The sequence below is a fragment of the Nycticebus coucang genome, chromosome 22, assembly GCF_027406575.1.
Source record: "Nycticebus coucang isolate mNycCou1 chromosome 22, mNycCou1.pri, whole genome shotgun sequence".
Classification (NCBI taxonomy): domain Eukaryota; kingdom Metazoa; phylum Chordata; class Mammalia; order Primates; family Lorisidae; genus Nycticebus; species Nycticebus coucang.
Window position 1 is genome coordinate 11,802,338 of NC_069801.1, and position 27,934 is coordinate 11,830,271.

Here is a 27,934-nt window from a genome sequence, read left to right on the forward strand (position 1 = left end):
AACCATCTGCAACTTTATTCCAGAGCAGAAATAAGTCATTTTCTAACAATAAATATAAAAAAAATAATAAATTAAGGTTCGAAAAAAAAAAAAAAAAACCCAACAAAACAAAATCATTAACACTGACGGAGTAGTAAATGTTGTCTAAAGGGCCAAGAGATGGGGCGGACTGGGAAACGGGCAGGAAACTCCTGCAGCACCAGTCCCCCAGCCCCTCGGCCCCCATCCCAGGAATGTCTGACACAGGCCATCCTCTGCCCTCAGCCCTAATGGGGCCCCCCGCCACACACACACACATTCTCTCCACAAAGTACAAAATATATATTAAAAAAACCCTCAACACAACCAAGCATTCTGTGAGGGCCCCAGGAAAATAAGAGTTCAGCTGTTTAGGGCTGAGGACAGGGCCTGGGGGTCTGAGGAAGGCATAGAAGGACGGGGACCACTTTGGGTCTCACCCAGTCAAATTCAAGGTCTGCCCTCTTATAGTGAGGGATGGGGCTTGAGGTACCCTGTGCACAGGCCCTGGGCCAAGCCCCCTTCTCCCAAGATGGTCTCTTATGGGAGAAAGTGAAGGGGAGGTCAGTTTGGAACAGTCCCACGTGTCTGTCCAAAGGTCTCTGTGGGGCTCCTGCCCCTGGGGTGCTGGGAACGTGGCGGTCGGTGCCTGCTAAGTGCTTGGCCGTCTGTCCTTTGTAGGGGAAGAGGGCCCCAGCCCAGGATCCCTGAGCGTCTCCTCAGTTCAGGCCAGGGTATGGTCCAACACCCCCCAGCAGAGGCCTCAGTGGGCATTAAGAAGGAATTGGAAATAAATAAGGTCCCTGGCAGCCCAGCGTGGTGCTGGCAGGGAGTCCACTCTGTTTCTTCAAGTATTCTTGGCTGACAGGGCGAGAGGCCCTGTCACGGCTCAGATGGGGATCCCCACCGTGTTCACCTGGTCCTTAAGTCCCAGCAGGCTGTAGGCGATGCGCTTCTGGTGGCCGGGCAGCCGTACTCCGATCCTTTTGATGTCACTGTGGGTGGGGAGAAAAAGGAGAGTCAGGGCTGGAGCAGGCAATAGCCAGGCCACATGGGGGCAGCCAGGGAGGGGGAAGAGGGACCCTTAGGGACCTGGGCGCAAGAGAGCCCAGGTTAGGCAAGCCTGAGGGGAGAGTCACACACTAAGATGGCCTGCGATTGACAAAGTCTGCAAAATGACAGAGGCTCTGGCGAGCTTTTGAGTTATTTGTTTATTTGAGATAGGATCTCGCTCTGTTGTATGGGCTGGACTGCAGTGGTATCACCATAGCTCGTAGCAACCTCAAACTCTGAGGCTGAAGCAGTCCTCTTGCCCCAGCCTCCCGAGTAGCTGGGACTACAAGCATGTGCCACCACATTCAGCTACTTTGGGAATTTCTTAATGAAATCTTTGCAAATTATCTGTGAGGCAGGTGCTCTTTTCACCCGCATTTGCACATTGGAGAACTGAGGCTCAGAGAGGGAAAGTGACTTACACAAGGTCACACAGCCAGGAGGTGGACGAGCTGGGAATCAAACCAGCTGTGAACAAATGCTTCCCTTTCCCCCACCCCCAGTCTGTCCCTAACATTCCTACAGCCAAGGCCTCTTCTGGGGACATTGCTCAAAGCCACTCCACCCAAGCCCTCTTCCCATCCATTGCCTTGTTTCACCCTTATTCCCTCCAAGCTCCCAGGTCTGGTAAATGGGGAGAGACTTGGGAAATACCTGCTGAGGGACTCACAAGGACTGACACTCTGCAAATCTCTAGTGGGAGGGGCTTGCCACCAGGCCCAGTGACTAGGTCACCTGAGGCAGGGGTCTTCCCCTATGGGGTGGTACATGTGTAGCCTGATGGAGGGTGGAGGCCTCAGAAACCACAACCGAGCGGGGAGGCGGCATCTACCAGGCAAAGACATGCTAGTAGCCGCAGCCCTCCTTTCCCACCCCCACGAGGTACACTCCCCCACCACACGCTGTTCCAGGCCCCTCCATCCCTCATAAAACCACTTGTGCGCCCAGGAACCCGTAAGCAGGATGTTTATTGCTCACCTTGGGAGTTTCTCTCCTCCACCACCCTCACCCGCAGCCCAAACCCATGAAAACACCGAGGTTTTTATGGGCCGTCTCTTGGCTGTAAGTGGAGCTAATTACATGGTGCGACTCCTCTGTGCAATTCTGGAGACATGACTTTCCCACAGGCTCCGGGGCCCATGGCGGTAAGCGGGGCAGGGCAGGCAGGCCCAGGTGAGTGGGGGTGGCGGGGAGACCCCCTGTAGGGGCTGGCCGCTCCCACGGCAGCAGGACACATGAAGCTGGACACGTGGGAGGACTTCCTAAGCTACCACCCGGGTGGCCTTTCTACCTTACACAGCTGGGGGTGTTGAAGAAGCAGTAATAAGGCCCCTATTCCTGCACTCTCCAATGGCGGCCTGGAGGAAACTCGGACCACCAAGGGAGGACGCACTCACTAAGAGGGCAGGATTCTGGTTCAAGCCCTGACTCACAAAACGTGATGCTCTGAAGTCTTCTGACCTTGACCCCAACCCTGACGTAGGTTTTAAGAACCAGTGGGTATTGTGAGCCCTAGGACAAGAGCAGAGAGCTCCTTGCCTGGGCCTTGCATCCCCTCCCAGGGACCAGCATAGGGCTGGCACACAGCAGGTCCTGGTTGGGTGGGGAGTCAGCTGAATGAATGAATGAATGAATGAATGCCATAGTGGGGACTAAGCCTCTGCCCAGACTTGTCTCCCAGAGCGGAGTGGCTAATCTCACAAGGAGGAAGCAGAGTTTGCTTCCAAGGCCTGTTTGGGAGGCCAAAGTCCTGGATGGGAGGGTGGAGGCTGAATTCTAGTCCTGGCCACATGTCAAAGCTTGGGTGGGTCAGGTCCTGCCTTTGTGCCTCAGTTTTTTCATGTGTATACGGGAAGCTTCCATTCAATCCTCCTGACCAGCCTGTTCCTGCCCCCTTCCCAGCCCCCTTCTCTCACAGAGCCCCCCATACCTTCCCTTTCTCTCCTAACCACCCAACAGCGCACTGGGATAGGGGTCCCAGACAGGCCAGGGCCTGTGGTCCACTGCAGAGCATTCCAAGTTGTTCCAGCCCCAGCCTCAGCTTCCCCTCAGGGATGCAGGGCAGTCACACTCCCCTCCCCCAAGTCACATCCCCTCACAGGAATGGGAACACAACACTGAAGCCACCTTTGCACCATCTGATTCTTCTCCTGCCCTCCCAACACCAGCCCTGGCCCCAGGAAGTCTGTACACCCTGTGAGCACCTACTGTGCCCTGGGCCTGCCTGCGAGGAAAAGGGAGTGAGAAAGGGCTCTCGGAGCCTCACAGATCAGATCAGATCATCCGTTCACTCAGCAACCCTTCCTCTGGGCACCAGGCCTATGCTGGTATGTGAGACCATAGGGCCCATCAACCTGTGCCCTCAGCCCCGGCAGAGGACACTGTCATCCTGACACTGGTCAGGGCCTGGTGGTGTGCTGAGCATTTTTCTGGGGTGCAACATCCACCCCTTTCATTAGCTCCTTAAAAAATATTTGAAACCGGGGCAGTGCCTGTGGCTCAGTCGGTAGGGCGCTGGCCCCATATACCGAGGGTGGCGGGTTCAAACCCGGCCCCGGCCAAACTGCAACAAAAAAATAGCCGGGCGTTGTGGCGGGCGCCTGTAGTCCCAGCTACTCGGGAGGCTGAGGCAAGAGAATCGCTTAAGCCCAGGAGTTGGAGGTTGCTGTGAGCTGTGTGATGCCACGGCACTCTACTGAGGGCCATAAAGTGATACAAAAAAAAAAAAAATAATAATAATAAAATATTTGAAACCATTAGTCTAGTGTTTCTACAAACCTGCTCAAGCTAGGAAGAGACAGTTTCAAAGACCACAGGGGACCAAGAGCTAGTCCCTTGGGAGGGGTCCAAGAGGCCAGGAAGGGGAGGGAGTGGGACACTGAAGCCTGATCCCCTGGGAAAGGGGTGGGTTCTCCTGTGACCAGCTCTGAGCCTCCCATTGGGATTCAGGGTATGTGCAGATACAGGCTGAAGGTTTAAAAAATTGCTTTGGGATCCCATTTATTTGGAAAGAGTTGGAGGGGAAGGAGAAGGCAGTGGTGATGTGAGTCACTCCGGCATGCTGGTTGGGGGAGGAGGGAACCCTGAATGACTTCCTGCCTTTATCCAGCCGTTTCAAAACAACACACACTCCAAAACGCAAACACACACACACACACACACACACACACACACACGGTCTCCATCCATCCAAGACAGCCTTGTCCCTGCTCGTGGGAAAGGAATTGGCCAGGAGCACCCCGGGCTATTTTGGGACACTTCTGAGGACATGTGTTTCCTACGCTTCTCCCTGCTCTCCGCTCTGGTCACTGAGGAGAAGTTGTGTTGTCCTTCGTGGGAGCCCATGGTGGGGACCAAAGGACTGGTCCAGGTTCCCAGGAAAAAGGAGGGAGCGAAAGAATCCCGGCTTTTGCCCGTGGACCACGAGAGGAAAGCAAGGGAGTGCAGAAGAAGAGGTGAACAATGTGGATTAAACCCCTACTGTGTGCCGGGTGTGTCATCTGCCTTGGACCCATGTGGTCCCCGCAATGGGAAATGGAAACCAAGGCTCAAAGTTGGATATAATTTGATCAAGATCAACTGCTAGGAAGTGGCAGATGTGGGACCTGAACCCAGATATGACTGCAGAGCCCATGCTTGTGACCTTGCCAGGGACTGACAGCAAGAGAATCTGGGATCCGTTTCCCCTCTCTCCATCATATTTCTGATTCCCATGGCTGGCTGCCCCCAGAGGGGGGCCTGACCTTGGCCAGAAGGTCAGAGGCCCAACTGAGCAGTTTCCAGAGGTCTCAGAGAACATTCAAACACAGGCTCAAATCCCAGAACTTCTGTGACCCAAAACCGCAGGAGGCCCAGCCTGTCCCCTCCATGCATGTGGTTCCCAAAACCTTCCAGCCCCAGGGCCTGTTCCTGCCATGACTTTGGCAGGGATGTGTAGGGTCCCTTATTTTTAGAGGCACAAAAGGCTAAGAGGATAATGTCTTCTCCTTCTTGGACAAGAGGAGGTGTCCCTGCCAAGGCCATGCCGGGAAAGGTCTCTAAGGATGCTGGAGCTGGGGAGGACAGAAGAATTCCCACGGGGCAGCCTGACAAAGGGCCAAACCCAGACCTAGCAGGGAGTAAGGGGTACTTTTCAAGAGGCTACATGGCAGGACCCAGGGGGAGAGGTGCCTGGGAGGCATTGGCTGGTGACTCTCCAGGGCATCCCAGAGAGGAATGCTGTTCCTAACTGGCTGCGTGACCTCAGCCACACCAGGTGACCTCTCAGCCCCAGTTTCTCCACTAACGACCTCTATTTTCCTGTGCCCTGGACCATGGCTGACCAGAGCTGGAACCCTACTCTGCCCAGTGGCTTCAGGACCTTGGGCAGGTCACTGCACTTCTCTGCACGCGGTTCTCACCTGTCCAGAGGGGACATAACAGGACCTGGCCTGCCGGGATCTCACAAGGACTGATTCAAAGTGCTCGAGCACAGAGCCGGCACATAGTCAGCCCTCAACAAACGGTAGCTCCTGTCGTGATTACAATTACTATTACACTTCCACTCTGGAAAGAGAGCCAGGAAGGGGTGGGCGTCCAGAGCTGCTGATAGCCAGCCTGGTTCTGCCCTTCCCTCCCCGAGAAGCCCCTCTCCCCAGAAGAGGAAGAGAGAGAGAGCAAAGAGTAAAGGTGGAGGCAGTGGGGCAGAGGTGCCTCTGCAGGGGCCAGGGTAGGGTCTGACTCACTCATTGGTCATCTGCACCACCTTCTCGACGGCCGTGTAGCCGGCCGCCATGAAGTGCTCTGTGTACTGCTGCATCTTAATGGACTCGAGCCACTCGGACACTGTGCGGAAGGGCACGCCCTCTGAGCCGCTGGTGCTGGGCAGCCGGATGGACACCCTGTAACAGGAAGCACCGACTGTAGGCGAGGGGCTGCTGTACTGCCCCACTGTGAGCCCTGAGCCCACTGCTTCTTATCCTGGGCAATTCATTTGGCTGCCCCGTGCTTCAGTTTCTTCATCTGGGCAATGGGAGAACTAAGTCAGCCATGGAGGGTCCAGTGAGACAGACAGCCTGGCACATTAGGAACTTTTGCTGTCCCTCTGCTCCTACTAACAAGACCATCACCACCCACCCACCACCGAATCATGAAATGCTACCAGCAGAGACTCAGGGTCCTGGGGGCACATCCTGGCCTGGCCACTTGGCAGCCATGTAAGAGTGAATCACCCTCGTTCAGTTTCTCCATCCACAGAAAGCGGATAGACCCTGTCTCATAGTTTATTTAAATGAGTGAAAACACATTAAGTCCACAGTACACAGCATATTGACCACCTAAGCCGGTCACTTCTACTAGGATTCCCCAAACCATCCCGTATGGTCTGAGAAAGCACATGCAGAACTTCTGAGTCCCCCGGCAGCCCCCAGCTGCCCCTGGCTGGCCACTCTACCATGTGGCTCAGAAGTGTGAGGGAGGGAAGCTGGAGGTCACCACTGGCAGAGGGCCTGGAACTCACCGGGGGTCAAAGTCCGCCAGGGTCTTGAGGGAGTCAGGAGCACGGATGAGCTTGTCCAGGATGCTGACGATGTCGGCGAACTTGGGGCGGCGGGCACGCTCCTGCTGCCAGCACTGCATCATGAGCTGGTAGATGGCGGAGGGGCAGTCCATGGGCGTGGGGAGCCGGAAGCCTTCGTTGATGGCTTTCATCACCTGGGGGACAGGATGGTCAGGGTGCCATGGCAGGAGGCCACAGAGACCTCTGCAGCCAGCCAGGCCCCTGGGAGCTCACCATACAGCGGCAGGCGGGAGGGAGAGGAAACAAAACATCCCGGAAACAGGCAGGATGGGCTGCTGAGCCTGACACACAGCCTTCAGAACTACCCAAAGGACAAATGCTCAGGGGCTGTTCCCAGAGCTCCGTGAAGGAAGGGACTCTATAGGGCACCCAGGTGCCGGCCATGCTCTGCATCCTGCCCCCAGCCTCCCTCCTGCCTCTCCTCCCCCACCTTCTCTTCATCTGGCAGCTGGCCATCTTATTGTGTCCTTGGTCTCAGCAGAGACGTGCCCCCCTTGGGAAGCCTCCGAGGCTGCCAGGCTGGGTGAGGCGCCAGGCACATAGACACACACACACACTATGCACATGTGTGCACACACGGATACACACGCACACCCGGCTCCTTGTTCTCTTGCCTTTGTACTCTCTAGACTGTAAGCAGAGACTGGGGCCTGGGTCCCAGAACGAGGCCCAGCACATAGTAGGTCCTCAATAAACATTCCCTGAATGAACCTGAGAATGGTCCCTATCAGATGAAGATTAGACCTTAAAAACTCTTTTCTGCCCAGCCCCTGGGGTTTGGGAATGAGTAAAGGGTTTAAATTCAGGTCCAGGCAGGTCTGGGCAGGGCAAGGGGGCCCACCTCGTGGTTTGACAACTCCCAATAGGGCCGCTCGCCGTATGTCATCACCTCCCACATGACAATGCCATAGCTCCACACGTCACTGGCTGAGGTGAACTTGCGGTAAGAAATGGCCTCTGGGGCTGTCCAGCGAATTGGAATCTTGCCTCCCTGCAGGGGACCCAGGCTCAGTCACCAGTGTCTGCCACCCTGCCACAGCCAGAGCTCAGGCCCCTCCTCGTGAGAGAACCCTGGGCAGGGTGAAGGCTGCCTGCCCCTGGTGCCCCCACCCTCAGCACTGACAGCACCCCCCAACTCACACTGGTGGTGTAGGTGGCCTCAGGGTCATCTTCCAGTACACGGGACAGGCCAAAGTCAGACACCTTGCAGACCAGGTTGCTGTTCACCAGAATGTTGCGGGCGGCCAGGTCCCGGTGCACGTAGTTCATGTTGGCCAGGTACTTCATGCCGGCCGCGATGCCCCGCAGCATGCCCACCAGCTGCAGCACGTTGAACTCGCCGTCCTTCTCCTGTCACAGCACAGACCCTCAGCCGCCAGCTGGCCCGACACAGGGCACCCCTAGGCGACTGCTCCCACATCCCCACACTCCTGCCTGCCATGGCCCACGTCCTCACCCGAAGGAACTTGTCCAGGGCCCCGTTCTCCATGTACTCAGTGATGATCATCATAGGCTTGTCTGTGGGAGGGAAGAGGTGAGTGGGAGGCACGCACAGGTGTGTGCAGAGAGGAGGGCACAGCCATGGACACAGCCCTGCCAGGTGACCCCCATGTGGTCAGGCCCGAGGGTCTCCCAGGACTCACATTTGGAGACGACGCCCTCCAGGCGGATGATGTTGTGGTGGCTAAACTGTCCCATGATGCTGGCCTCGCTGAGGAAGTCCACCCGCTGCTTCTCGGTGTAGCCAGCTTTCAGCGTCTTGATGGCCACGAGCACCTCCTTCTTCCCTGAGGACGCCTTCAGTGTTCCCTTGTACACCTCACCGAACTCTCCTGTGGGTGGGCCAAGTCAGGGGGAGCGTCCCGGTCAGCCCAGGCGCCAGCACCCCTAACTTGTATGGCCCAACACCTGTTTCCCCAGCAGGTGCACCAGCCTCACCTGCCCCAATCACTTTCTGGCGAGTGACACAGGATGGATGGATCTCAGTGGTGAACTTGAGCACAGCCTGGTTGGGGTCCTCATATGTGTGGGGGTCCACGTATGTCTTCAGGGGCTTTAGTTGTTCTGAAAGAGGGAAGGGGTAGGGTCAAAGAGGTTGTCCTAGGGAAGGAGGAGGAGGTCAAAGCGTTGTCCTAGGGAAGGAGGAGGAGGTCACATGCCCAGAGACCCCAGGAACAAGGGAGTGGGAACAGACCCTCTGGCTCAGCCCCACAGAAGCCTCTGGGCCCCACCTTTAGCACCCTTGCAATGTCCCCGACCTCCACCATAGCTATGGAAGCCTCTGGGAAATCAAGGCCAGGGCTGGGCCTGGGTCAGGGACCACATCTCACCTGACTTGGAGAAGTAAACATCTTCCGAGGACTGGCGGGCTCTTAGGTTCTTCCTCCTGAAAAAACCCCATGGGGAACCAACACACAGGAAGGTCAGCCAGGCCTGCTCTGGCCAGGGGAGCCCAGGGCCTGCTCTGGTCCTGAGCAGAGGCTTGGGAGCTCAGCACCCTGCTCAAGCCCCAATCTCAGGGCACAGTGTGGGGACGGTAGGACAGAGGCAGAGAGGAAATGGGTGAGCCAGGGCTCACTCCTTGGGCTCTGAGCCCCAAATGGCCCCTTAAGTAGCCATAATGAGGGCTTTCCTCATCATTAGTGCCACCCAGCACTTCCTGCCTGTGTGTCCAGAGGAGGTGTGACCACACTGCTAACAAGAGCAGAGATAATGACCACCATCTCCTGAACCCCCACCACGTGCCAGGCTCTTAGAGCAAATTATCTCTTCACACTATCCCGAGGCAGGGATGAGACTAGACTAGGTTAGATTAGATTACTATCAGTGCCTCTGTTCAGATGAGGACACTGAGGTTCCTGAGCCTCTGCGTCCCACTTCAGCCCTGTGAGCCTAGAGAGGCTCTGACGAACCTGCGGTGGATGAAGAAGCCGACTCCAGCCAGCACCAGAAACAAGACGACGCAGACAGCCACCCCGCCAATCACCGCCAAGTTGCTAGATCCTTCCAGGGCTAATGGGGAAAACCAGCAGACCATAAGGGAGGCCCCCTGAATTATGGCCATGCTCCCACTGCACCCAAGGCCCACTTAGAGAGCCTGAGACACCTGGGCAGGTGCACCTGTGAAGGCTCATAAGATATTTATTCTCGCTTCACAGCTGGATGAAGTCTTGCAGTGGGTATTCCCAGGAGAGCAGGACTCTAAGTGCTGGCCCTTTCTGCGATGTGGATTTGAACTTGGGTCTGCCAGAACCACAGTCCACATCCCTGGTCCCACATCCCTCAGTCGTTCCCTTCCCCCAAACCTTCTCCAGGTTTATGCCAGCCACAAACAGTCAGGCCCTGGCTGACTAGAAGGTGGCATTTCTTTTTTTTGAGACAGAGTCTCACTTTGTCGCTGCCCTTGGTAGAGTGCCATGCATCATAGCTCACAGCAACCTCAAACTCAGGCACAAGTAATCCTCTTGTCTCAGCCTCCCAAGTAGCTGGGACTACAAGCACCCCCCACAGTGCCCGGCAATTTTTAGAGATGAGGTGTCGATCTTGCTCAGGCTGGTCTCGAACTCCTGATCTCAGACAATCCACCAGCCTCAGCCTCCCAGACTGCTAGGATTACAGGTGTGAGCTACCATGCCCAGCCAGAAGGTGGCATTTCTAAGTCCTCTGACCTACTTGCTCCTCCCAGGATGTCTCAAGTGTTTGGTTTCAAAAAGGGCCTTGGCCCCTCAACTCACACAGTGTCTGGAACTCGTGCACCTTGCTGCCGGCTCCCTGGCCCTCCTGCGTCAGAGCCTGAACCTGGACCAGGTAAGTGGTGTCCGGAGCCAGGTCATCCAGGGTCACCGAGAAGCCCTCAGTGCGACGCACATTGTAGCTGTTGGAGTCCCCCTGTGGTTGGGGACCGGGCAGAAGAGCAGGTAATGAGGACAGCAGGCAGAGACCTCAGCTCGCCCACCTCAGCTAGCAAGATGGCTCACCTAAGTTAGCAAACTTGAGACTCTTCTTACAGAGGAGGAAACTGAGGCTCAGAGGGGCAGTGATTCACTCAAGGGCAGAACCAGCAAATGCAGGACTCACAACCCAGGACTCAAACCCACGTCTGTGTGATGCCAAAGACCCCACTTTTGTCCCCACCCCGGCCGTGCCTTCCAAAGATCCCGAATACACTGTCTTCTCTCTTATATATCTGTGCTGGGCTGCCCTGGGACAGGTACTCTCTGGGACACCCCAGGCCTCAATTTCCCCATCTGCAGAAGTATCTTCAGGCAGCTGTGTGGTACCCAGCCCATTCTAAGCCCCGACCCTCCAGGAGTTACCTTCTTCCGGTAGGTGACCTCGTACTTCCACACACGGCTCTGCTGCAGTGGGGGGATGCTCCAGGAGACACTCAGCGAGGTGGTGCTGCGGCCTTCCAGCCTCACCTTGGGGGGCTCTAAACACGACAAAGAGAGGGGAGATAAGCAGACCCAGAGCCAGTGCCCCCACAACCCAGGTTCTTTAGACCCCAACCTGGGATCCTAAACTTCTGGCTCCAGAGGGCAGAGCCCCAGGGCTGCTCACCACAGTGGTTGGCACGTCAGAAGTTCCCCAAAAGCATTTACAATCGCATAAGTAATGAAAATAAAACAATAGCTTACTCTCACTAAATCCTTTCTATGGAGCAGGCACTGTTTTAAGAGACTTACGTATAGTACTTTAAATCTTCTTGATTATACCCCTATTTTATAGAGGAGAAAACTAAGGCCCAGAGAGGTTAAGTAACTTGCCCACAGCCACAGTGCTCAGAGTGACTCCAGAAATCACACTTTTTTTTGAGACACGGTCTCACTCTGTCACCCCAGCTAGAGTGTTATGGCAACAGCCAAGCTCACAGCAACCCTACATTCTTAGGCGCAAATAATCCTCCTGCCTCAGCCTCCTGAGTAGCTGGAACTATAGGTCCCTATCACAACACCTGGCTGATTTTTCTATTTTTAGTAGAGACTGGGTCTCACTCTGGCTCAGGCTGGTTTCCAACTCCTAAGTTCAAGGGATCCTCCCGCCTCAGCCTCCCAGAACACTAGCATTACAGGCAGAGTCACCGTAACTGGCCCAGAGACCAAACTTAACCATGAGCTCTGCCGCCTTTCTCTAAACACAGCTGAGCCCTTTAAGAGGAGGCTGTCCTCTTTAAGTCCTATCCGGGCAGGCCACATGGGGCACAGACACCACCCCTAAGGCCTCACCTGTTTGGTTGATGCTGACGCTGGCAGTGCGGAAGCTGCGGCTGGTCACCAGGCCCGAGACACCATTGCGGGCCTCCACAGTGAAGGTGTAGTTCATGTGGGGCTCCAGGCCACTGACCGTCACGCTGGTGTGGGTCAGCGCGTGTGGTGGCTCTGAGTAGTGCACACTGGCCTCACAGGGCCCGCACTCTCCAGACTCAGGCCAGCAATGCTCACAGGTAACACTATAGACGATGTCTTCACGGCCCCCGCTGTCCTGGGGGGGTGTCCAGCGAAGCTCCACTTTGGCACCCATGCCCACAGCTGTGAGGTAGTGTGGGGCAGAGGGTGGGCCTGAATAGAGGATAGAGGTCAGTGTTCCACCTGGCCCTGGACATGTCACTCTCAGTCACTCCTCCCTGACCCATTGCAAGACTCACGTGTGCAGGGCAGCGACAGTGGGTCCTGAGGTGCCCGGAAGTAACCTTCTTCACATTCGCAGGAGGTGGCACCCTCAGGGGACGGCAGTGTGTGGGCAGGGCACTCCAAGCAGGGGCTCTCAGATGCCTCGAACTTAAAGAATCCAGGTGAGCAGGCTGGTGGGACAGACAGAACACAGGGACATCAGTTCAATCTGCTCCCACCCTAAGTGACTGTGCTACTCCCTCATGGGGAACCCCTTCACCCTCGGCAAGTCGATAAGCCCTTATGGACCTATTTTCTCATTGGTGAAATGTCTTATGCTGAGGAAATGCGTGGCGATCACCAGCGTGTGCTGGGCACCCAGGAAATGCCTCACCCTCACATCACTCTTGCTGGCTCTCGCCAGGAGCCCCGTGCTCCTGAGCCTGGCATTCAAGGCCACATCTTGCCTTTCAGCTTCCTGGGAATCCTGTCCCAGGCCTGGCTCAGCACTGGCAGGCTGCCCTCCTGCCTTACCGCATTGAATCTGTGCAGACCAGACTGTCGGGTCCCCACCTGGGTGGCTGTGAGCTGCCCAGGGCAATGACTGTATTTTCTTGACCGTTTGCTATCACCACCACCCCAATTATCAGCCAGCCTCACCAGCTCAGAGTGCCACCCCTGGCCCCGACCCTAGGACCTGCCCACCTTCCCGTTCCGGGGCGGGCCGAGCAGAAAGCAGGAAAGGCCAGGCCCCCAGCATTTTCTCTGGCTCTGCTTCCAGGGCCTAGTCATTTCCACCACTCAGAAGGGCAGCCAGGATATGGCTCTTCCTCCCTCCCCCAGTTGCTGGTCCTGTTCTGGGCCAGGCACCTGACTCCGGGGGCTTCTTCCTCCCACTTCCCTATCCTGCCTCTGCCTAAGCCTTTCCTGGACCCACAGGAAGCTGCCCAGACACAAGGTCCAATGTGCAGGGCTATCCAGGGCAGCTCCTAAAGCAGCCAAGGTGGGTTAGTGTTACCTAAGAACCTCCCCCCACAACCTACCATTACCCACTTTAGCTCATTCTGAAGAAAGGGTCCTGAGACATCTCCTTCCTCAGCGCCATGCTCATCAAACACACTGATCCTCTACCCTGAACCTGTTCCCATGCTGGGCCCACATGGAAATGAAAACGAAGACCTTGAACTCAGGAAGCAGGTCTACAATGAAGGGGTGGGAAACAGGTAAGGAGTGGAAAAGGGAAAACAACCTTCCCCAAGGAGTCTGAGGAATCACAGTGAGGATATTTCAGCTGGGGTTTAGAGGCTGTGTAAGAGTTCAACAGGGCAAAAATACTGGGAGAGGGAGTTAAGAGTGAGAAAGAATGTGACAAGTACAGAGAGTATGAGTGGCTTTGGGGACATAAATAAGGGGAACAGCAGGCAATAAAGTAGTCAAAAAAAGCCTTGAATGCCAGGCCAAGAAGATGAGACTCTATCTCACAGAAGGTCTGATGTAGGAATAATGACCAAGTCAGATCTGCATGGTCAGGAAAAATTCTTGGACAAAGACTGCCTGGAAGACCCAGGGGCAACCTGGCCCCTAATAGCCTAAGGACAGTCGGCTCCAGGAAAGGCAATTTCAAGTGCCCTGGTCTGCTAACCCTCAGGACTGGAGTCTGGAGCCAAGGCCCTCTTTGTCTAAGCCTCTGTGTGAGCAGAGGTATGAAGGGGTACTTGGAGACAGGGGGAGAGGGCTGAAAGGACAGCTGTTCTATAAAGTCCTGGACAGTGACAGTGACATCTTGTTCGTGACTCTGCTCTCAAAGTCAAGCTGCATCCCTGTCTGCTCCCCACCCTGAAACAGCCCCTCTCAACCCCCCAGCCCAACCTACCTCTCCAGACCCTCTGCACAGGCCCTGAGAGCTCGGGCACACACCACACCATTGGGCATGTCTAGGGCCACGTGGCAGGACAGAGGTGGCTCAGGACCTGACTCAAGTTTTGCACAGAGCTGAGAGCCCCAGTGATAATGACCTCTGATAACCACCTACTGTGTGCAGGCCCAGGTCCAGCTCTTTACATTCAATTAGTCCGCACAGTAAACCTGTCATAAACGGGCGCTATTAACACTCATGTCACTTTGGAGGTGGAGAAACTGATGCTCAAATCAGCGAAACAATTCGTCCAAGGTGCCCAAGCTAGTAAGGCAGGAAACCAAAATTTAAACCAAAGATGCCTAACTTTGGGCCTCTGTCCTTCCCCACCTCTGCGCTTAGAAAACACTTCAGTTTAGGACAAAGAGAAATCAATGTTCTGCAACAAGCCTGAAGACAGACAATCAGTCCTGACCTGCTTCAACAACCAGAAAATCCCAAGAGGAATCTTGGAGCAGCTGGAGGTGGGTGTGTGTGGCACTCCCCCCAACCCACCCCCCAGCTCAGATCTCCTCAACCTGGGCACGTTTGTGTCTGGGAGAAGGAAAGTATAGAGTCTAGCCCAAGGGGTTGGGTGGTCTTCTTCAAACCCCAAATGTCTTTTAAATCTCCTATTGTATTTAAAAAATCCATGTGTATTTTGCATTCCTCCCCATATCTGTACAATACAAAAATAGCTCTCTCCTCCCCCAAATCTTCAAATAAAAATGAGACTTTACAAAGCTGGGCCATGATTATCCTGGAGTTTCAATCCTCCCAAATGCCTTGACTTGCCAAGGGGCCTCATCCTGGGTAAGCAATTGGCTCCAGGGAGTCCAGGCCCAGCAGAATTGGGGTGCTCAGAGGAGGCAGGTTTGGCCCCCAGAACCACAATCACACCTGCCCAGACCCAGCTCTCAAGCCAGGAAAGGGGCCACAGCCCATGCAGCTCAGGTGCCCTGAAAGCTTTAGCCACCTGTAAACCCCCACAATGCCTCTTCTCCCCACTGTGTGGCTATTCCCAAGCCTCCCAGCCCTACACCCAGTGGAGGAAGCAGGAGAGATGAGTTCTTTGGCCCCAGAGCCCGGGGGTGGCCCGGCTGCTGCTGCCAGGAAAGAGGGAATTTAGAGAGATTTCCGCTGCGGATGTGCCAGATAATACAGTGCAGAGGAAGCGTCAACAGGGCAAGTGCTTGCCTGACGGCTGTGCTGCCCCTCCTCCAACCACAGAACCACCAGGGGCTGTCCCTGGGGCCCACCAGGGTTTGCAAGCCCTCAGGGGTCCCAGTCCATCAGCAGTTCCCCGGGTCTTCCTGACTTTCTCTGGTCAGATTTCCTCACATTCTAGGCAGGAAAGGGGGGACAGGGGTCACACACACTCAAACATACCCATATACACCAAATACCCACTGTCCCCTAGTCAACCGGCAAACTCCTATGCATCCTTCAATACCCAGCTTAAGCTCCTCTACACAGCCCTCCCAGACTGCTCAATTCCTGGTCCTTTTGTGCCCCATTAGGGCATCTATTACTTAATCTTATGTTTGCCAAATAGAAATGAGCACTTCCTACGTGTCTGGCACCATGCTGGGTGCTGAGATAGGATGGTGAGACAGATAAACACATTTCAGCTCCAGGGGAATTTACAGCCTGGCTTTCACGCTCCATATGAAATTATTTCTGCACATATCAGGATTTTCTATGGCGCTGGTAGCTCCTGGGGAGCAGGAATGGAGGCTGATTTATCTGTGTCCCATCTTGGGTCAGACATGAGGGAGGCAGGTGCGCAGCTAATGCTTGGGTACTGGATGGATGCACAGCTGAGTGAATGAATGAGGGAGCAAGTGGATGGCAAAACCTACCACGTGCACATTCAGCATATGCTCCAGGCCAAGAGGCGAGCAATGTTTCAGCACCTGGGAAGACCCCACGACCAGGATGCCCATCTGGCTGACACAAGATCCTGACTCTGGCACACCCATGGCACACCTGTGGAGGGCTGCTCTGGGCCCAGCTGCCTGGCAGGCCCAGGCTACTCCAAGCAGAGGAACTGGGGCACGGTGGCTGCGCCCTGGTCTTTCCAGTTCCCAATGCCTGCCCCTCAGGTGGCAGCATGGGTTGACTCAGGGACAGACGCCCTTTTGCTGCTGACACAAGTCCAGCACCAGCAGAACCTCCCCTGCCCCCACCCAGCCACCTCCTAGGTGAGGTCATGGGGTCAAGAGGTCAGATAGCAATTCACCTGGGGCCAGTCACTTCCCCAAGTCCAGCCCAGCTACCGCAGTACCACCTCAGCCCAAGGACGTGCAGACTGGACTGTCTCCGGCCCTGACGGACAGCGAACCACAGCCTGTAAGCTATTGACCCAGCAAACGAGGAGGAGAACTGATAATTTCAGGCCCTGGTGGCTCCCTGCCCAGCAGACCCGGTCATCCTTACAGAAGGGGGCCCAATTGCTGGCAGCACCCGGCCCCTTTCACACACACCCTGGGGAATTATCTGCCAGCACATTCCTCCACCAAACCGAGATAAGCATGGCTCCCCACCCCATGCTCCTTCCCTACCACCAGTCTTTTATCTTGTTTGCTTTCCCTGCCTCCTCCCTTCCGTTCTGGGGACCCACTTCCCTGCCTCCTTCCTTCCGTTCTGGGGACCCACTTCCCTGCCTCCTTCCTTCCGTTCTGGGGACCCACTTACTCTAAACAAGGGAGGGAGAAGCCAGTACCTGCCTAGCAGAGCTGCCGGTATCTAGATGTGCCCCCAGAGTGAGCTGAGGGTGGGGCAGGCAGGACACAGAGGTCAGAGCCACCACCTGGGGGTGCAGCCACAGTGGTCCCTACCCCTGCAGGCCCAGGGACGGAGCCAGCCTGAGAGCCATAGCCAACAGCTAACAAGGCTCCTGGCCCAGAGATTGGCCATGCTCTGAGGAAGCAGGAATCCTACCAACAGCTGCTGCCACAGCCCAAGGCCACCCTGCCTAGAGACCACCTCAACCAGGCCCTCTGCATCAGCTATAGACCCTGGGCTAGGCCTGGGCCACCCGGGATGCCAGGGATATCCTCCTTGTTACATGTGTGAGTCACACAGTCAACAGCTGGCCAGGTTCTCAAATTGAGCAGAAAGTGACAGGCAGTAGATTCTGGTCACCATGTCAGAAGTGTCCCTCAGAGTCAATGTTCAACACACTCTTTTTATAGGTGAGGGGGATGGGACCCAGCAGGGACTTGCCAGGATCACAGTTTGTGGGTGGAAGGACACATGCCTGGGGCAACTGGGGACAGGACACTGCCCTCCTCGGTACAGGCCAGGATTCTTTTGGTCACTGTTTCCTCTTTGGGCCTCGGTTTCCTCATCTATAAAATGGGGCAAAGTCCTCATCCCCTCTAGGTTGTTTGTGAGGACTGAAGGAACCCCACTCATGAAACATGCACCATGGTGCCTGGAATGGAGTATCCCTGTGAACTGGGGGATAATGAAATGAGTAGGGAGGGGACATCCCTAAGGGGCTGGGCCCCTGAGGGAGCAGGAAATCTCCAACCCCCTACAGCTTCCTCCTCTAGCTCTGGCCTCCCAGCTGCTGGGCTGAGCCTCTGGCCAAGGCCGCTGGCCACCTGCTCACCTGGCCGGCAGTCCCTCCGGGCTAAGGCGCCAGCCAGGCCCCCGCCAGCTCAGCTGCTGATGCCAGCGCAGGAAGCAGAGACAAACAGGGAGACAAAGCAGCCCCAGAGGGACGACGGTCAGCCCCAGTGACTCCACTGTCCCCTAGGCAGGGCCAGGGGGTGGGGCTGGGGGGCCAGAGGGAAACTGGCTCATTCCTGACATAACTCACAGGAGCTCTCTGGGCAGCGTGCCCACCTGTCCAGCACAGCACCTGGGAGGTGCCTCCCTTCCGCTGCCCATTTAACTCTTTCCTGAGCTCCAGGCTTCCTGGGGAAAGAACCCAGAAGAGAAATGGAGCGACCCTGGGACTAACCTGGACAAGGTGCTGGATGACCTCAGGGTACCCTGCCCCCTCTCTGGGTTCAGTTTGTCATCAATAGAAGCCTCTGTGGAGGATCTCCATCTCTGGCAGACCCTGTACCTCCCTTCAGGTCTCCCTCAACACAAGCAGCAATGGCCTTCCACTCACCACTACCTCTGATGGAACCCCAAACACCCTCCACTAGGACCTGCCATCTCAAGGCTGCCCAGAGAACCCATCCCAGGGCCAGGAGCTGAGTCAGGGATTCCAAAGGAACTGGTCATTTCCCGCCCCATTTCCTGACCCATCCAGCAGCCTGAGCACTGCTGCAATCCCTGGATTCAAATCCCGATGCACACTTGAGCTCAGGCATATGAGATTGTAGGGAGCTTAGATCACGCCATTGCCCTCCAGCCGGGGTGACAGAGTCAGGGGATGAGGACCCTGTCTCAAAAAACAAAACAAAAAGAAGCCTGATGCAGCCACACTCTAGCTGTGTGCCTCCAGGGAAGGCTCTTTGCCTCTCTCTGAACCTCAATTTCTTCATCTGTTAAATGGGATTGATAACAGTCCCTGCCTCCAAGGCAGATGGTGCAGATTCAGCAACAGCATCCAGATAAAGCACTTGCTTAGTTCAGTGCCTGTCAAAGGAAGCACTTGTCTTCACAGAGACTGTCATGATCTTTGTCATCCTCATGGTCAGGGAGGCATAAAGAGTAGCCAGACTGGGGGTCCCAGCATCTCACATACCAGCACCCAGCCACACAGAAAGGAATTTGAATGGGGGTCCCAAGGAGGAAAACTTAGGGCAATAACTGGGTGACTGGCAATTGAGAGGGTCCCACTAGCTAAATCAAAAATTCACTCTCAGAAACTAGTTCCTCCTGCTGGGCTGAGTCTTCCCAAGAGGGGGCCCACTCAGCCCTCTGCAAACAAAGCCTGCCAGAACCCTGACCCCCACCTCCAGAGGAGGGATGGCTGCCACCCTTCCTGGAGAGATCCCCCCATTCCAACCGTCCACTTATCTCTACACAGCCTGAATCACCAGCCTGTGGAAAGTTTTCAGCTGCCCCTCACCCCCACCCCGCATTCTTGTGCGAGGATGTCATGTGGGAGGGACCTGCTCACCCCACTGGGCTGCCTCAGCCCCTCCACCCCTCAGTCATTGTCTGAAACCGGGAGTGTGCATTTGAGGTCACCTAAAGCAGGGGCCCCTGGGGAAGGGGGCCTCACTGCACACAGGGAAGCAAGGGGAACAAGGAGGTGATGGAGCGGAGACCACACCACAGCCTTATGGCCAGGAAGGCTCTTAGGGAACTTCTCATCCAGGGGTTCACAGATTATGTTAAGCAAGGTTCTGAGGATTTGCTGTGGGACACAAGGGGACCCATGGAAAGGCCTTCAGGTCCTCCAAACACTTCAACCCCCTTCCTGGGTTGCAGGATCCATGGCTAAAAATCAAGCACAAAGTCTGCTGATGTAGTTGAATTTTCTCATTTTACTCACAGGAAATCCAAGGCCAGAGATGAGCTGGGATTTACCCAAGGTTGCCCAGCAGGTGTGTGCAACTGCAGAAGACTAACCCTCCAATTTCCCAACACCCCGCTTATCTCAGCAAAGAAGCTCCCAGAGAGAGGGGATGAGCTGGCCTTCTAAAGGTTGGCCTGCATTCCACAAATGCCCTGCCCCAGAGCCATTTCCAGAAAGAGTCACCCATTGAAAAATCCACGTTGTGGAGATTTCCGCTGTTGTAGGCACTGGTTGCGCCAAACCACAGCCTCCTTAGCGTGAGCTCACTGATGCCCAGGCCCCATTCCCAGAGAGGGTCTGATCTAATTGACCCCTTTTTTGGTCTCAGTTTGTCCCCATGGAATAATCTGGATCTGTGGCCCTGGGGAGGGTCAGTGAAGTAGGGCAGGCCCTGTGCCTCCCTCCGCCTCTCCCCCAATGTAGGCATTTTTCAAAAATATCCCAGGTGATCCTAACACGCAGCCAAGGGATGCAAACCCCAAGTCTGATTCAGTCACCTCCATGTACAAAAGAATCAGAGATCCAGGGAGGTTAAGTGACTTGCCTAAGGGCACACAGTAAGTTAACAGGAATGAAACTAGCTCTTGGGACTATACCATATGTCCACAGTGCATAGCAGATACTCGGGATGTATTCATAGGATGAATCAAAAATAACAGCTACACTTAAAAGTACTATGTGTCAGGTACTGACCTAAGCATTTTATAAGTATTAAGTCATTGAGTTATCACAACACCCTATGAGATGGACGCTACAATCATCTTCATTTTACAGATGAGGACAACAGGCACAGAGAGGTTAACGGAATGGCTTGAAGTCACAGAGCTAAATGCAGAGCTGGGATGTGAAAAGGGCATTTTTGTAGAGTCCCCAAGCATAACCTCCATACTATACCCTTTATTTCATTCGTTCTCAATTAATGAGTGGGTCCAGTCCTAAGAAAGGAAGCTGATATCCAGGAAGGCCCTACAATTGCCCATCACAGAACCAGTGCATGTCAGAGCAGGGAAAGCTTGCCAAGAGCCCAAAGACCCAGAGCTAAGACTGGACCCCCAGCCCAATACCCCTTCCCTGCCACCTAGAACCGTCACTCACCCTGGCAGGTGTCCTCCATCTTCTCATAGCCCGCCTGGCACAGGCACTGCCCGATGGGCACCAGCCACTCGCCATCCGCTGCACAGTGCATGCGGGGCTCTTCACCCCCTAGTGGCACCACAGCATGGTCCACACAAGTGCCAGCCACTGTGGCCAGGGAGGGTGCACTGGAGACAGGGATGGTCTCAGGGAAGCGGGCCAGGCCCTGCAGCAGCTCCGGGCACTTCTTGTAGTAGACTCGGACAGAGAGCAGTGCCACGCAGGCACCAATGTCCTGGAAGGCCAGGTAGAAGCCCTTACGGGTGAGTGGCCCCACAGAGCGCACCTCCACATTCAGCTTCACGTGGCGTGCCTCGAAGTCACTGTTGACGGTGATCTCGTCAGGTGCAATGGTGTCGATCTTGGAGAACTGGCGCTTCTGGAAGTTGGTGCCATAGTCCACATCTGACTCGGCATAGTAGAGGTTAAAGGTCTCCTTGCAGGAGCTGGCACCTCCAGGGAAGCTGTTGCAGTCACGCACGGTGAACTTGAGCTCGATGAAGATGCGCTCGGCCTCGCCACGGTACACCCAGTTGGTGCGGAGCCAGTTGTCCTGGTCACCAGACACCACGTTGCACACGGAGTACATGTAAATGGGCATGTCGTTCATGATGTTCTGCATCAGGTCCCACTGTGCGGGGAGACTGCAGGTGAGTGTGGGCAAGTGCTCTGGGGGAAACTGAGGCCCAGGTGGCAGAACAGGACAGCAGGAAAGTGCTTTCTACTTCCTCCTCTCCCCATTCTATCCAGAAGCAAACGGAGGCCCAGAGAGGTACAACCTGAAGTGGCCAAAGCAGGATCTGTCCCCTGGGCTTTCTAGCCCCAATATCTGAACCTTAATAGTAAACTGCAAGCCCAGGGTAGAGTCTGAGGCTCTGTGTGACTTCAGGCAGGTCACTTATGCACTCTGAGCCTCAAAGTTTCCATGTGTATAAGGGGGACAAGATCCCCTGCCTCATGAGGGGATGAGACAATGCCAGATGATCTACAAATGCCAGTGACAGTGGTTGGCAGGAAGTGACAGTCATATGGGCAGCTGGTATTACTGTTATTCACTGTGTGCGAACATGTGTTGATATGCCTGTGAGTGGCAGGGGCAGGGTTAAGTCAAAAACTTAACCTCCAACATTCAGAATTGGATTTTGGAGCAGATCGATTCATGTTCTTCCCTTGGAACACACCTCAGCTATCTCTGGAAAGACTTCCAAAGTTGGGCCATAATTGGGCCAAGTGTCTTCCTCTGGCTCATGTCCCCTCAATCATAGAACATGGCACAGGGGATACCTACATCTGGCTCCCACACTAGATTCTAAGCCCCCTGGGCAGAGACAAACTCTCCTCTGTACCCCTAGGGACCTACCTGAAACAGAGCAGATGCTCAGGGAAGTATTTGTTGAATAAAGGAACAATTGAAAGCAGAGGGGAGGAGGGAAAAGACCTGGGCTGCACTGTGTGGCATTGACCAAGGTTCTTCACACCCTTAGGCTTCAGTTTCCCACTCTGCATAATGACTGGGTTGGATTAAGTAACCGGTATTCCCTTCTAGCTGGACATTCCAGGATCCTAGAAATCTGCTCACAGACATACCCCAGGCCTGCCCAGAGCTAGGGGGACCAAGGACAGGTACCCAGCTCACACAAATCTGGCCAGCAGTGGATTCTATTCCAAGTAGCCCCCTGGAGTCACTCCTCTCCCACCAGCTCAGGCTCCAGGACAAACTTGGCAAGGGCCCATTGTACAGAGGGAGAAACCAAGCCCAGAGAGCAGCAGTATCTTCTTCCAAGATCACACAGCAGTCACATACCAAGCTGGTGGAAGGACCCCAGAGCCCCACCCACCAGCCCTGGCCACAGCAAGGCAGTCTAGAGGGGAGGAACCCTGATTGGGAACAAGCAAGAAGGGCAGCAGAAGCTGGGCCCAGTAGGAGGGAACCCTAGACCCCCAAACAGAGGAACCTTTAACCCCTTCTCTCCCAAAAGATAAGTAGAGGAGTCAGAAAATCCCTGTAATCACTGGCCCTTCTGCGGAGCCAACGGTTCCACTCTGCCACCCCCAGCTGAGTGGCTGAATTGAAGCCAGGGCCTATGCACTCTGGGTCTCAGTTCCTCCATCCATACAGGGGACCAGCAGCCTCATTCCCACCCCCACACTGCCCTGATGGGGGTACGTACCCCGCTGCCATATGGCTGTGTGAGCCAGCCAAGTTCCCCTTTAGCTGCAGCAAAGTCCAACAGCACAACTGGAAGAGAAATGGGAGAGGGCCAGGTCAGCTTGGGGGTGTCTCCAGGAATTAGACCACCACAGAAAAGGTGAGAGTCACTCCCAGAACCCAAGAGGCCTTGATGTCCTTCTCAGCTCTCAGAGAGAGAGACCTGGCAACATAAGGCCACTATGTCCAAAAATCCCATCCCTCAACAAACCCAGAGAAGAGACGGGACCCAGTTAAAGCCATGCAGCCAGTTGAGGTCAGGACTGGGCCTCCTGTCTCCCATCACACTGCTCCCCTCAGTCAACCCCCAGCTGGGCAGGACAGGCCAGGGAGCTCAGCCCAGCAGGAGGAGAGCAGCTGGGCAAAGCGCTGGAGCTAGCAGGGGTATTAAGTGACAGCAAAATACCCAACCCGTCTGCTTCCTTGAAAAGCCCTTCAGCAGCACTTCACACACGTGGGCCCAGGGATACTGGTATTGACTTCTGCTACATCCCCCCAGCACAGGACACCCCAACCCTACTTGGGCCATGCGGCACAAACTTATGCACACGTTACATACACATACATCTCTGGCACTCCAGGAACAGAGTGCCTGTTAACAGGTGGGAACAACTCCAGGGGGAGAGGAGAAGGGGGGTATCTGGAAACAGATCTTCCAATGACAAAAGCCACAGAGCAGGCAGGGTAAAGCTCTGAACCCATAGGAGCCTCTAGGAGGGGCCCAAAGATGCATACAGCTGGCAAGGTCTGCTCCCTGGGTAAGCTGCTCCCAAATGCCCCTGCCCTCATACCCTCCCAGGGGGTACCAGAAATTCCTGGGAGACTGGGGATGGAAACCCTTGCAGAGGGCTCAAAGGAGTAGGGTGCTGGCTCCATATACCGGAGGTGGTGGGTTCAAACCCAGCCCTGGCCAAAAACAGCAAAATAAAAAAAGAAAGAAAGAAAAACCCTTTCAGGGAACTTCCCAGGCCCAGAGGAACCAGGTGCCAGGACCACAGTGTCCTCAGAGAGTCATCTGGAGCCTGGTGGAGGGACACATTGCCAGGGACTTCCCTAGGCCTAGCTCTGCCCTTGGGCATCTCCCATTGGCCCACCTTGGATCCACCCCAGGTCCTCTGCTAGGCTCAGTGGCTACAGCCAAGACCCCAGATCCTAGGTACTGCCCCTTCTCCATTTCCAAGCAATGTCCAGGTAGCTGCCAATAAGTGCTACCCTCCATGGAGGGGAAAGAGACTGGGGAAACTGAGGCATAGAGCCTATACAAGGTCCTGGATTTAGAAAGTAAAACCCTAAGGTAGAGAGGAAAGGGACCAAGTAATGGCTCCTCTAAGCCCTGGAGCATGAGGAATCTGGCCTCAGGACGCAGCATTTCTCAGGGCCAGGCAGGGGTGAGGAAGCTCCAGGCAGGCTGGGAGCAGGGATGGATGGCCTGGTCTGGGGACTTGGGAGGTAGGTTCTGAAACTAGTCTTAAGAGTCCTTTCCTGAAGTTAGATGGCCTTCCTCCCTGGGCTGAAGGCCCCAAGGCTTGGGTGTGAGGCACCATCACCCTGACCACTGACCTGAGCCAAATCTCTCTAGGAAGGGTCCAGCAGCCCCAACAGGGAAGGAGAATTCCAACGTGGCAGAGGTTGTGGGGATAGGGGAGGGGGATTAGGGGTGGTGGGGGTTGGGGGAGAGGCAGGGATTTGTTCAGACATGCCCAGGGCCCAAGCTTGGAAAACTCACTAACACCACTAGCAAATGGAATGTTCCGGCTACACAGGAAGGAATCTGGAGGCTCCTGGCTTCAGCGGAGTGGGTAGGAGGACAAAGGTGAGTGTTCCTCAGAGTCCTACACACACACTCCACCCGGGGTGGGGGGGGGGGCAGGAAGCTGAGATCTGTGCCCCTGGGGCTCATCCCTCCCAGGCTCTGAAGGGTTAACCTGGCAAGGAGGGTTCCCTCAATCCTCCAGAGACAGCCCTCCCCTTTCAGCCAGAGCTTCGCTCTAGTAGCACAGGGTTCAACCAGAGAAGAAAAGAGGCCCTCACCAGAAAGGAGCCTCCCCCAGGGGCTTCTAGCCTCAGCCCCCTCCCCAGGAAATTCCCTAGAACCAACCACCAGGAACAGTAGGCGCCCAGCCCAGTCCCTCCGCCTTGATACGGGTGCCTTCATACGGGTGCGGCTCTTTCCCCAAGTTCTTCCAGGGACAGAGGCTCCTGCTTCCCTGGAAGGGATGGGGAGCCTGAGAGCCCCTCAGCTGCTCCAGATGGCTTCACTGAGAGGCCTGGGCAAGACCAGATCTATCCCCTTACCTGCTCATCCCTGGAAAATCCTCCTCCTTTGCCTGAAGTTTCATCATAAATGTCATTTCTGTGGGTCCGCATTGCTCTACAGCTTCTTCCACAAATGGAAGACTACTACCCACCCCCTATTGTCACCTCCCTGCTCCCCCAATCCCTTTTTAACCAAAACTAGCTAATACCTACAGAAAGGGGGAGGCAGGGAGGACACATGAAATCAGAGAGTAGAGACAAGAAGGCAGGCTTGGGTCCTTGCAGAATCAAGAAGTCAAGGACTTCCCAGGCCTCCAGGCACTCCCTGTCCTCTTCCCATCAGCAGCAGCCCAGCTCAGCAGCCCCTGCCACCCACCCAGGCCCTGGCCCAGATGCCCAATTCCCAGGAACATCCACCATGAAACTAACCACAAGACAAGGAGCCCTTCGTTCTGCCACCCTAAGAAGCCAGATGCTCAGGTCTGACCCTCTCTGTGCCAGAGGCCCGTGGCTGGCGAGGGCTCAGGCCTCCCTCAGTTTATCTATTTATCAAAAGAAGGCAAACTCAGTAGCTGTTGAGGATCCACTGGCTTTACCTGAGCCTCCAAATGCAGCTGGGGGGTGGGGTGGGGTGGGGAAAAAAGGAGAAGAGAAGTTCACAGCATCCTGGGTTAAGGGTGGAAAGGGCACATGTGTCCTATCTGCCATCCAACCCACCTCCAGACAGACTCACCACATTTAGACTCCCAGGAACTGAAACCAGCAGCTGCCAGCTGGGCCATCACTGCCACCCCCACCCCCACCCCAGCACACTTTCCTGGGGGGTGGTCACAGGGGCTCTTGAGGCCTAAGCAAGACTTTTCCTCTACCGTCCCATGGGGGCACTGGCTGGGGAGAGATGGACATGGGGGCATTAGGACAAAGCGGCTCCAGGCTTGCAGGCTGGTGGCTGGTGGCTGGGGCTGCAGCAGGAAAGCAACCGCCTAATCCCCTCACCCCTTCGGGCAGCCCACGAGAAAGGCCTGCAGTGATTCCAGCTGTCTCTCCCCTTCTCTCCAACCACAGTCCCCCACAGGAAGGGGGAGGACCAGAAGTTGGGGGGGGGTGGTGGTATTGAGGGTGGCAGAAACCCCTGCCATGAGCTTCCCTGAAACCAGAGCTCCTGGTTGGGACAGAGGCCTTGTCTGCTCCAGGGACAGGAACACCCTCCACCCGCCCCCCCTCAAAGGGCTCCTCTCTAGCCTCTTTTCCACCCGACCTGGAATAGCAATACTTCCAACACCCCCGTTAGGGAGGTGGAAAAAGAAAGCAAGGCTCAAGGAAACTTCTCACCCACCCAGGGTTTCCTTTGAGCTCCCTTCTCGTGGAGCCTGCGGAAGTGTCGCTCTGTCCAGGCAGGCGGGGAAAGCCTGCTCTCACTGTTGGAAATTGAAGCCGGCCTCGGCTCGATGGACAGATAGGGCCTCGGCCAAAGGCAGGAGACCTCATCTTCTCTGCGACCCCAGCGGAGGGACGGCGCTCCCCTCCAACACACCCACCCCGCCCTGAGCAAAGTCTGCCTCCCCTCACCCTGTGCGGGCTCACAGAGGGCTGGGGCGGAGGAGGGTGATTCAGTCCCCCAACTCCGATGTGTATGGACTCCCTGGTGGCCCTGGGGTGACGGGTCCACATCTCCGGAGACCGCGCCCCCACCTGCAGCATTTCTTCGTCTGAGTCACCCCTTGCTCAGAACGCTTGACTTTGGGACTTCCTGTCCGCATTCGCGGCCCCTAACCTGTCCCCGGAGCCCGGGAGTGCGGCTAGGGAAGAAGGGAAAGGCGTGCGTGAGCAAGGATTGCCCCGAACCTCTCTCCACGCTCTCCCCCTGGGATTGGAGGCAAAGGGGGGCGTGGAGAAAAATCTCAAAGAGTGGGAGCTTTGGCAGGGGCCTCCCTGCTCACCGAAGAGCCCCATCCCAAAGTCCGCAGCCGCCACAAAAACGCCTTCTCTGCGAGACGGGCAAGCGTGTTAGTGAATTCAGGTCGCTGAGACACTGAACCCGAGGAAAGTACCCCAGGACCGTCTTCTCCAAGGGATCCCCCACGCCCCCCGCTGGGACGCGTTCGTGGAGCCGCTGTCCGGGCTGCAACCGCGTGGCGGGCGCCGCGTTCCCTTCTCTGCAGTCTCCGAGTCCCGCGCATAGGGGCCGAAACCGCTTAGTAGTCTCTGGAGCCCCCACAATCCCCGGTGGGGGGATCCCAGGCTCGTCCCGATCGCAGGCCGGGACTGTGAGGCACCAGGTGCGTTTCCAAAAACGCGCGCGTCCCGGCGCACGGAGTGCGGGGAGGCGCGGGGGTCCCGAGGTCAGGTAGCCGGGCTGAGTAGAGTCGGGGCGGCCACCACGCGCACACTCACCTTCCTTGCCCTGTGCCGCCGCGACTGCGGCCAGCGCGCAGCCCCACAGCAGAGCCAGCCAGGCGCGGGCTGCCCAGCGCTCCATGCCGCGCTCCTAGCTCTGCACTCGATGCCCGGCGCCTGGTTCCCGCACTCCTGTACGCTGGCCTTGGTGTCTGTCTCCTGCCCGCCTGCCGGCGCACAACTTCTGCCCCTCCCGCCCTGAGTCCTTAATGGAAGTTGGGTGAGAACCGTCTCCTGTTCATTCATGCCCCGCGTGACGTCAATTAAGCCACGCCCTCAGGAATGTCTTTAAAGGGGCCCGGCTGGCACCCGGAGG

General features: G+C 56.0%; 1 protein-coding gene across 2 annotated transcripts; it reads right to left on the reverse strand.

Annotated features, from left to right (window-relative positions):
* EPHA2 (EPH receptor A2) lies at nucleotides 1-27,868 on the reverse strand. Of its 2 annotated transcripts, none has more exons than XM_053576445.1 (17): nucleotides 27,616-27,868; nucleotides 22,928-22,995; nucleotides 20,718-21,387; nucleotides 12,273-12,428; nucleotides 11,854-12,186; nucleotides 10,945-11,060; nucleotides 10,363-10,516; nucleotides 9,541-9,640; nucleotides 8,959-9,014; nucleotides 8,567-8,692; nucleotides 8,272-8,460; nucleotides 8,085-8,146; nucleotides 7,769-7,978; nucleotides 7,470-7,619; nucleotides 6,569-6,762; nucleotides 5,796-5,951; nucleotides 1-1,013 (listed from the first exon to the last, which is right to left on the reverse strand). In XM_053576445.1, exons 1-17 carry the CDS (start codon nucleotides 27,698-27,700, stop codon nucleotides 908-910), a joined length of 2,931 nt encoding a protein of 976 aa, XP_053432420.1. In that variant the 5' UTR covers nucleotides 27,701-27,868; the 3' UTR covers nucleotides 1-907. The 2 variants fall into 2 exon arrangements, with proteins under 2 accessions (XP_053432420.1, XP_053432421.1); XM_053576446.1 differs by lacking the exon at nucleotides 27,616-27,868 and adding an exon at nucleotides 26,558-27,593.
* Between the last annotated feature and the right edge of the window lie 66 nt (nucleotides 27,869-27,934).

Bases quoted from the DNA above. Each gene is read 5' to 3' on its own strand.
- EPHA2 (XM_053576445.1), bottom strand. From the start codon at position 27,700: ATGGAGCGCTGGGCAGCCCGCGCCTGGCTGGCTCTGCTGTGGGGCTGC. The intron at 10,517-10,944 runs GTAACTCCTGGA...CCCCAACCACAG, and splicing joins AGGTCACCTACCGGAAGAAG to GGGGACTCCAACAGCTACAA. The intron at 9,015-9,540 runs GTTCGTCAGAGC...GGGTTTTTTCAG, and splicing joins GGCTTCTTCATCCACCGCAG to GAGGAAGAACCTAAGAGCCC.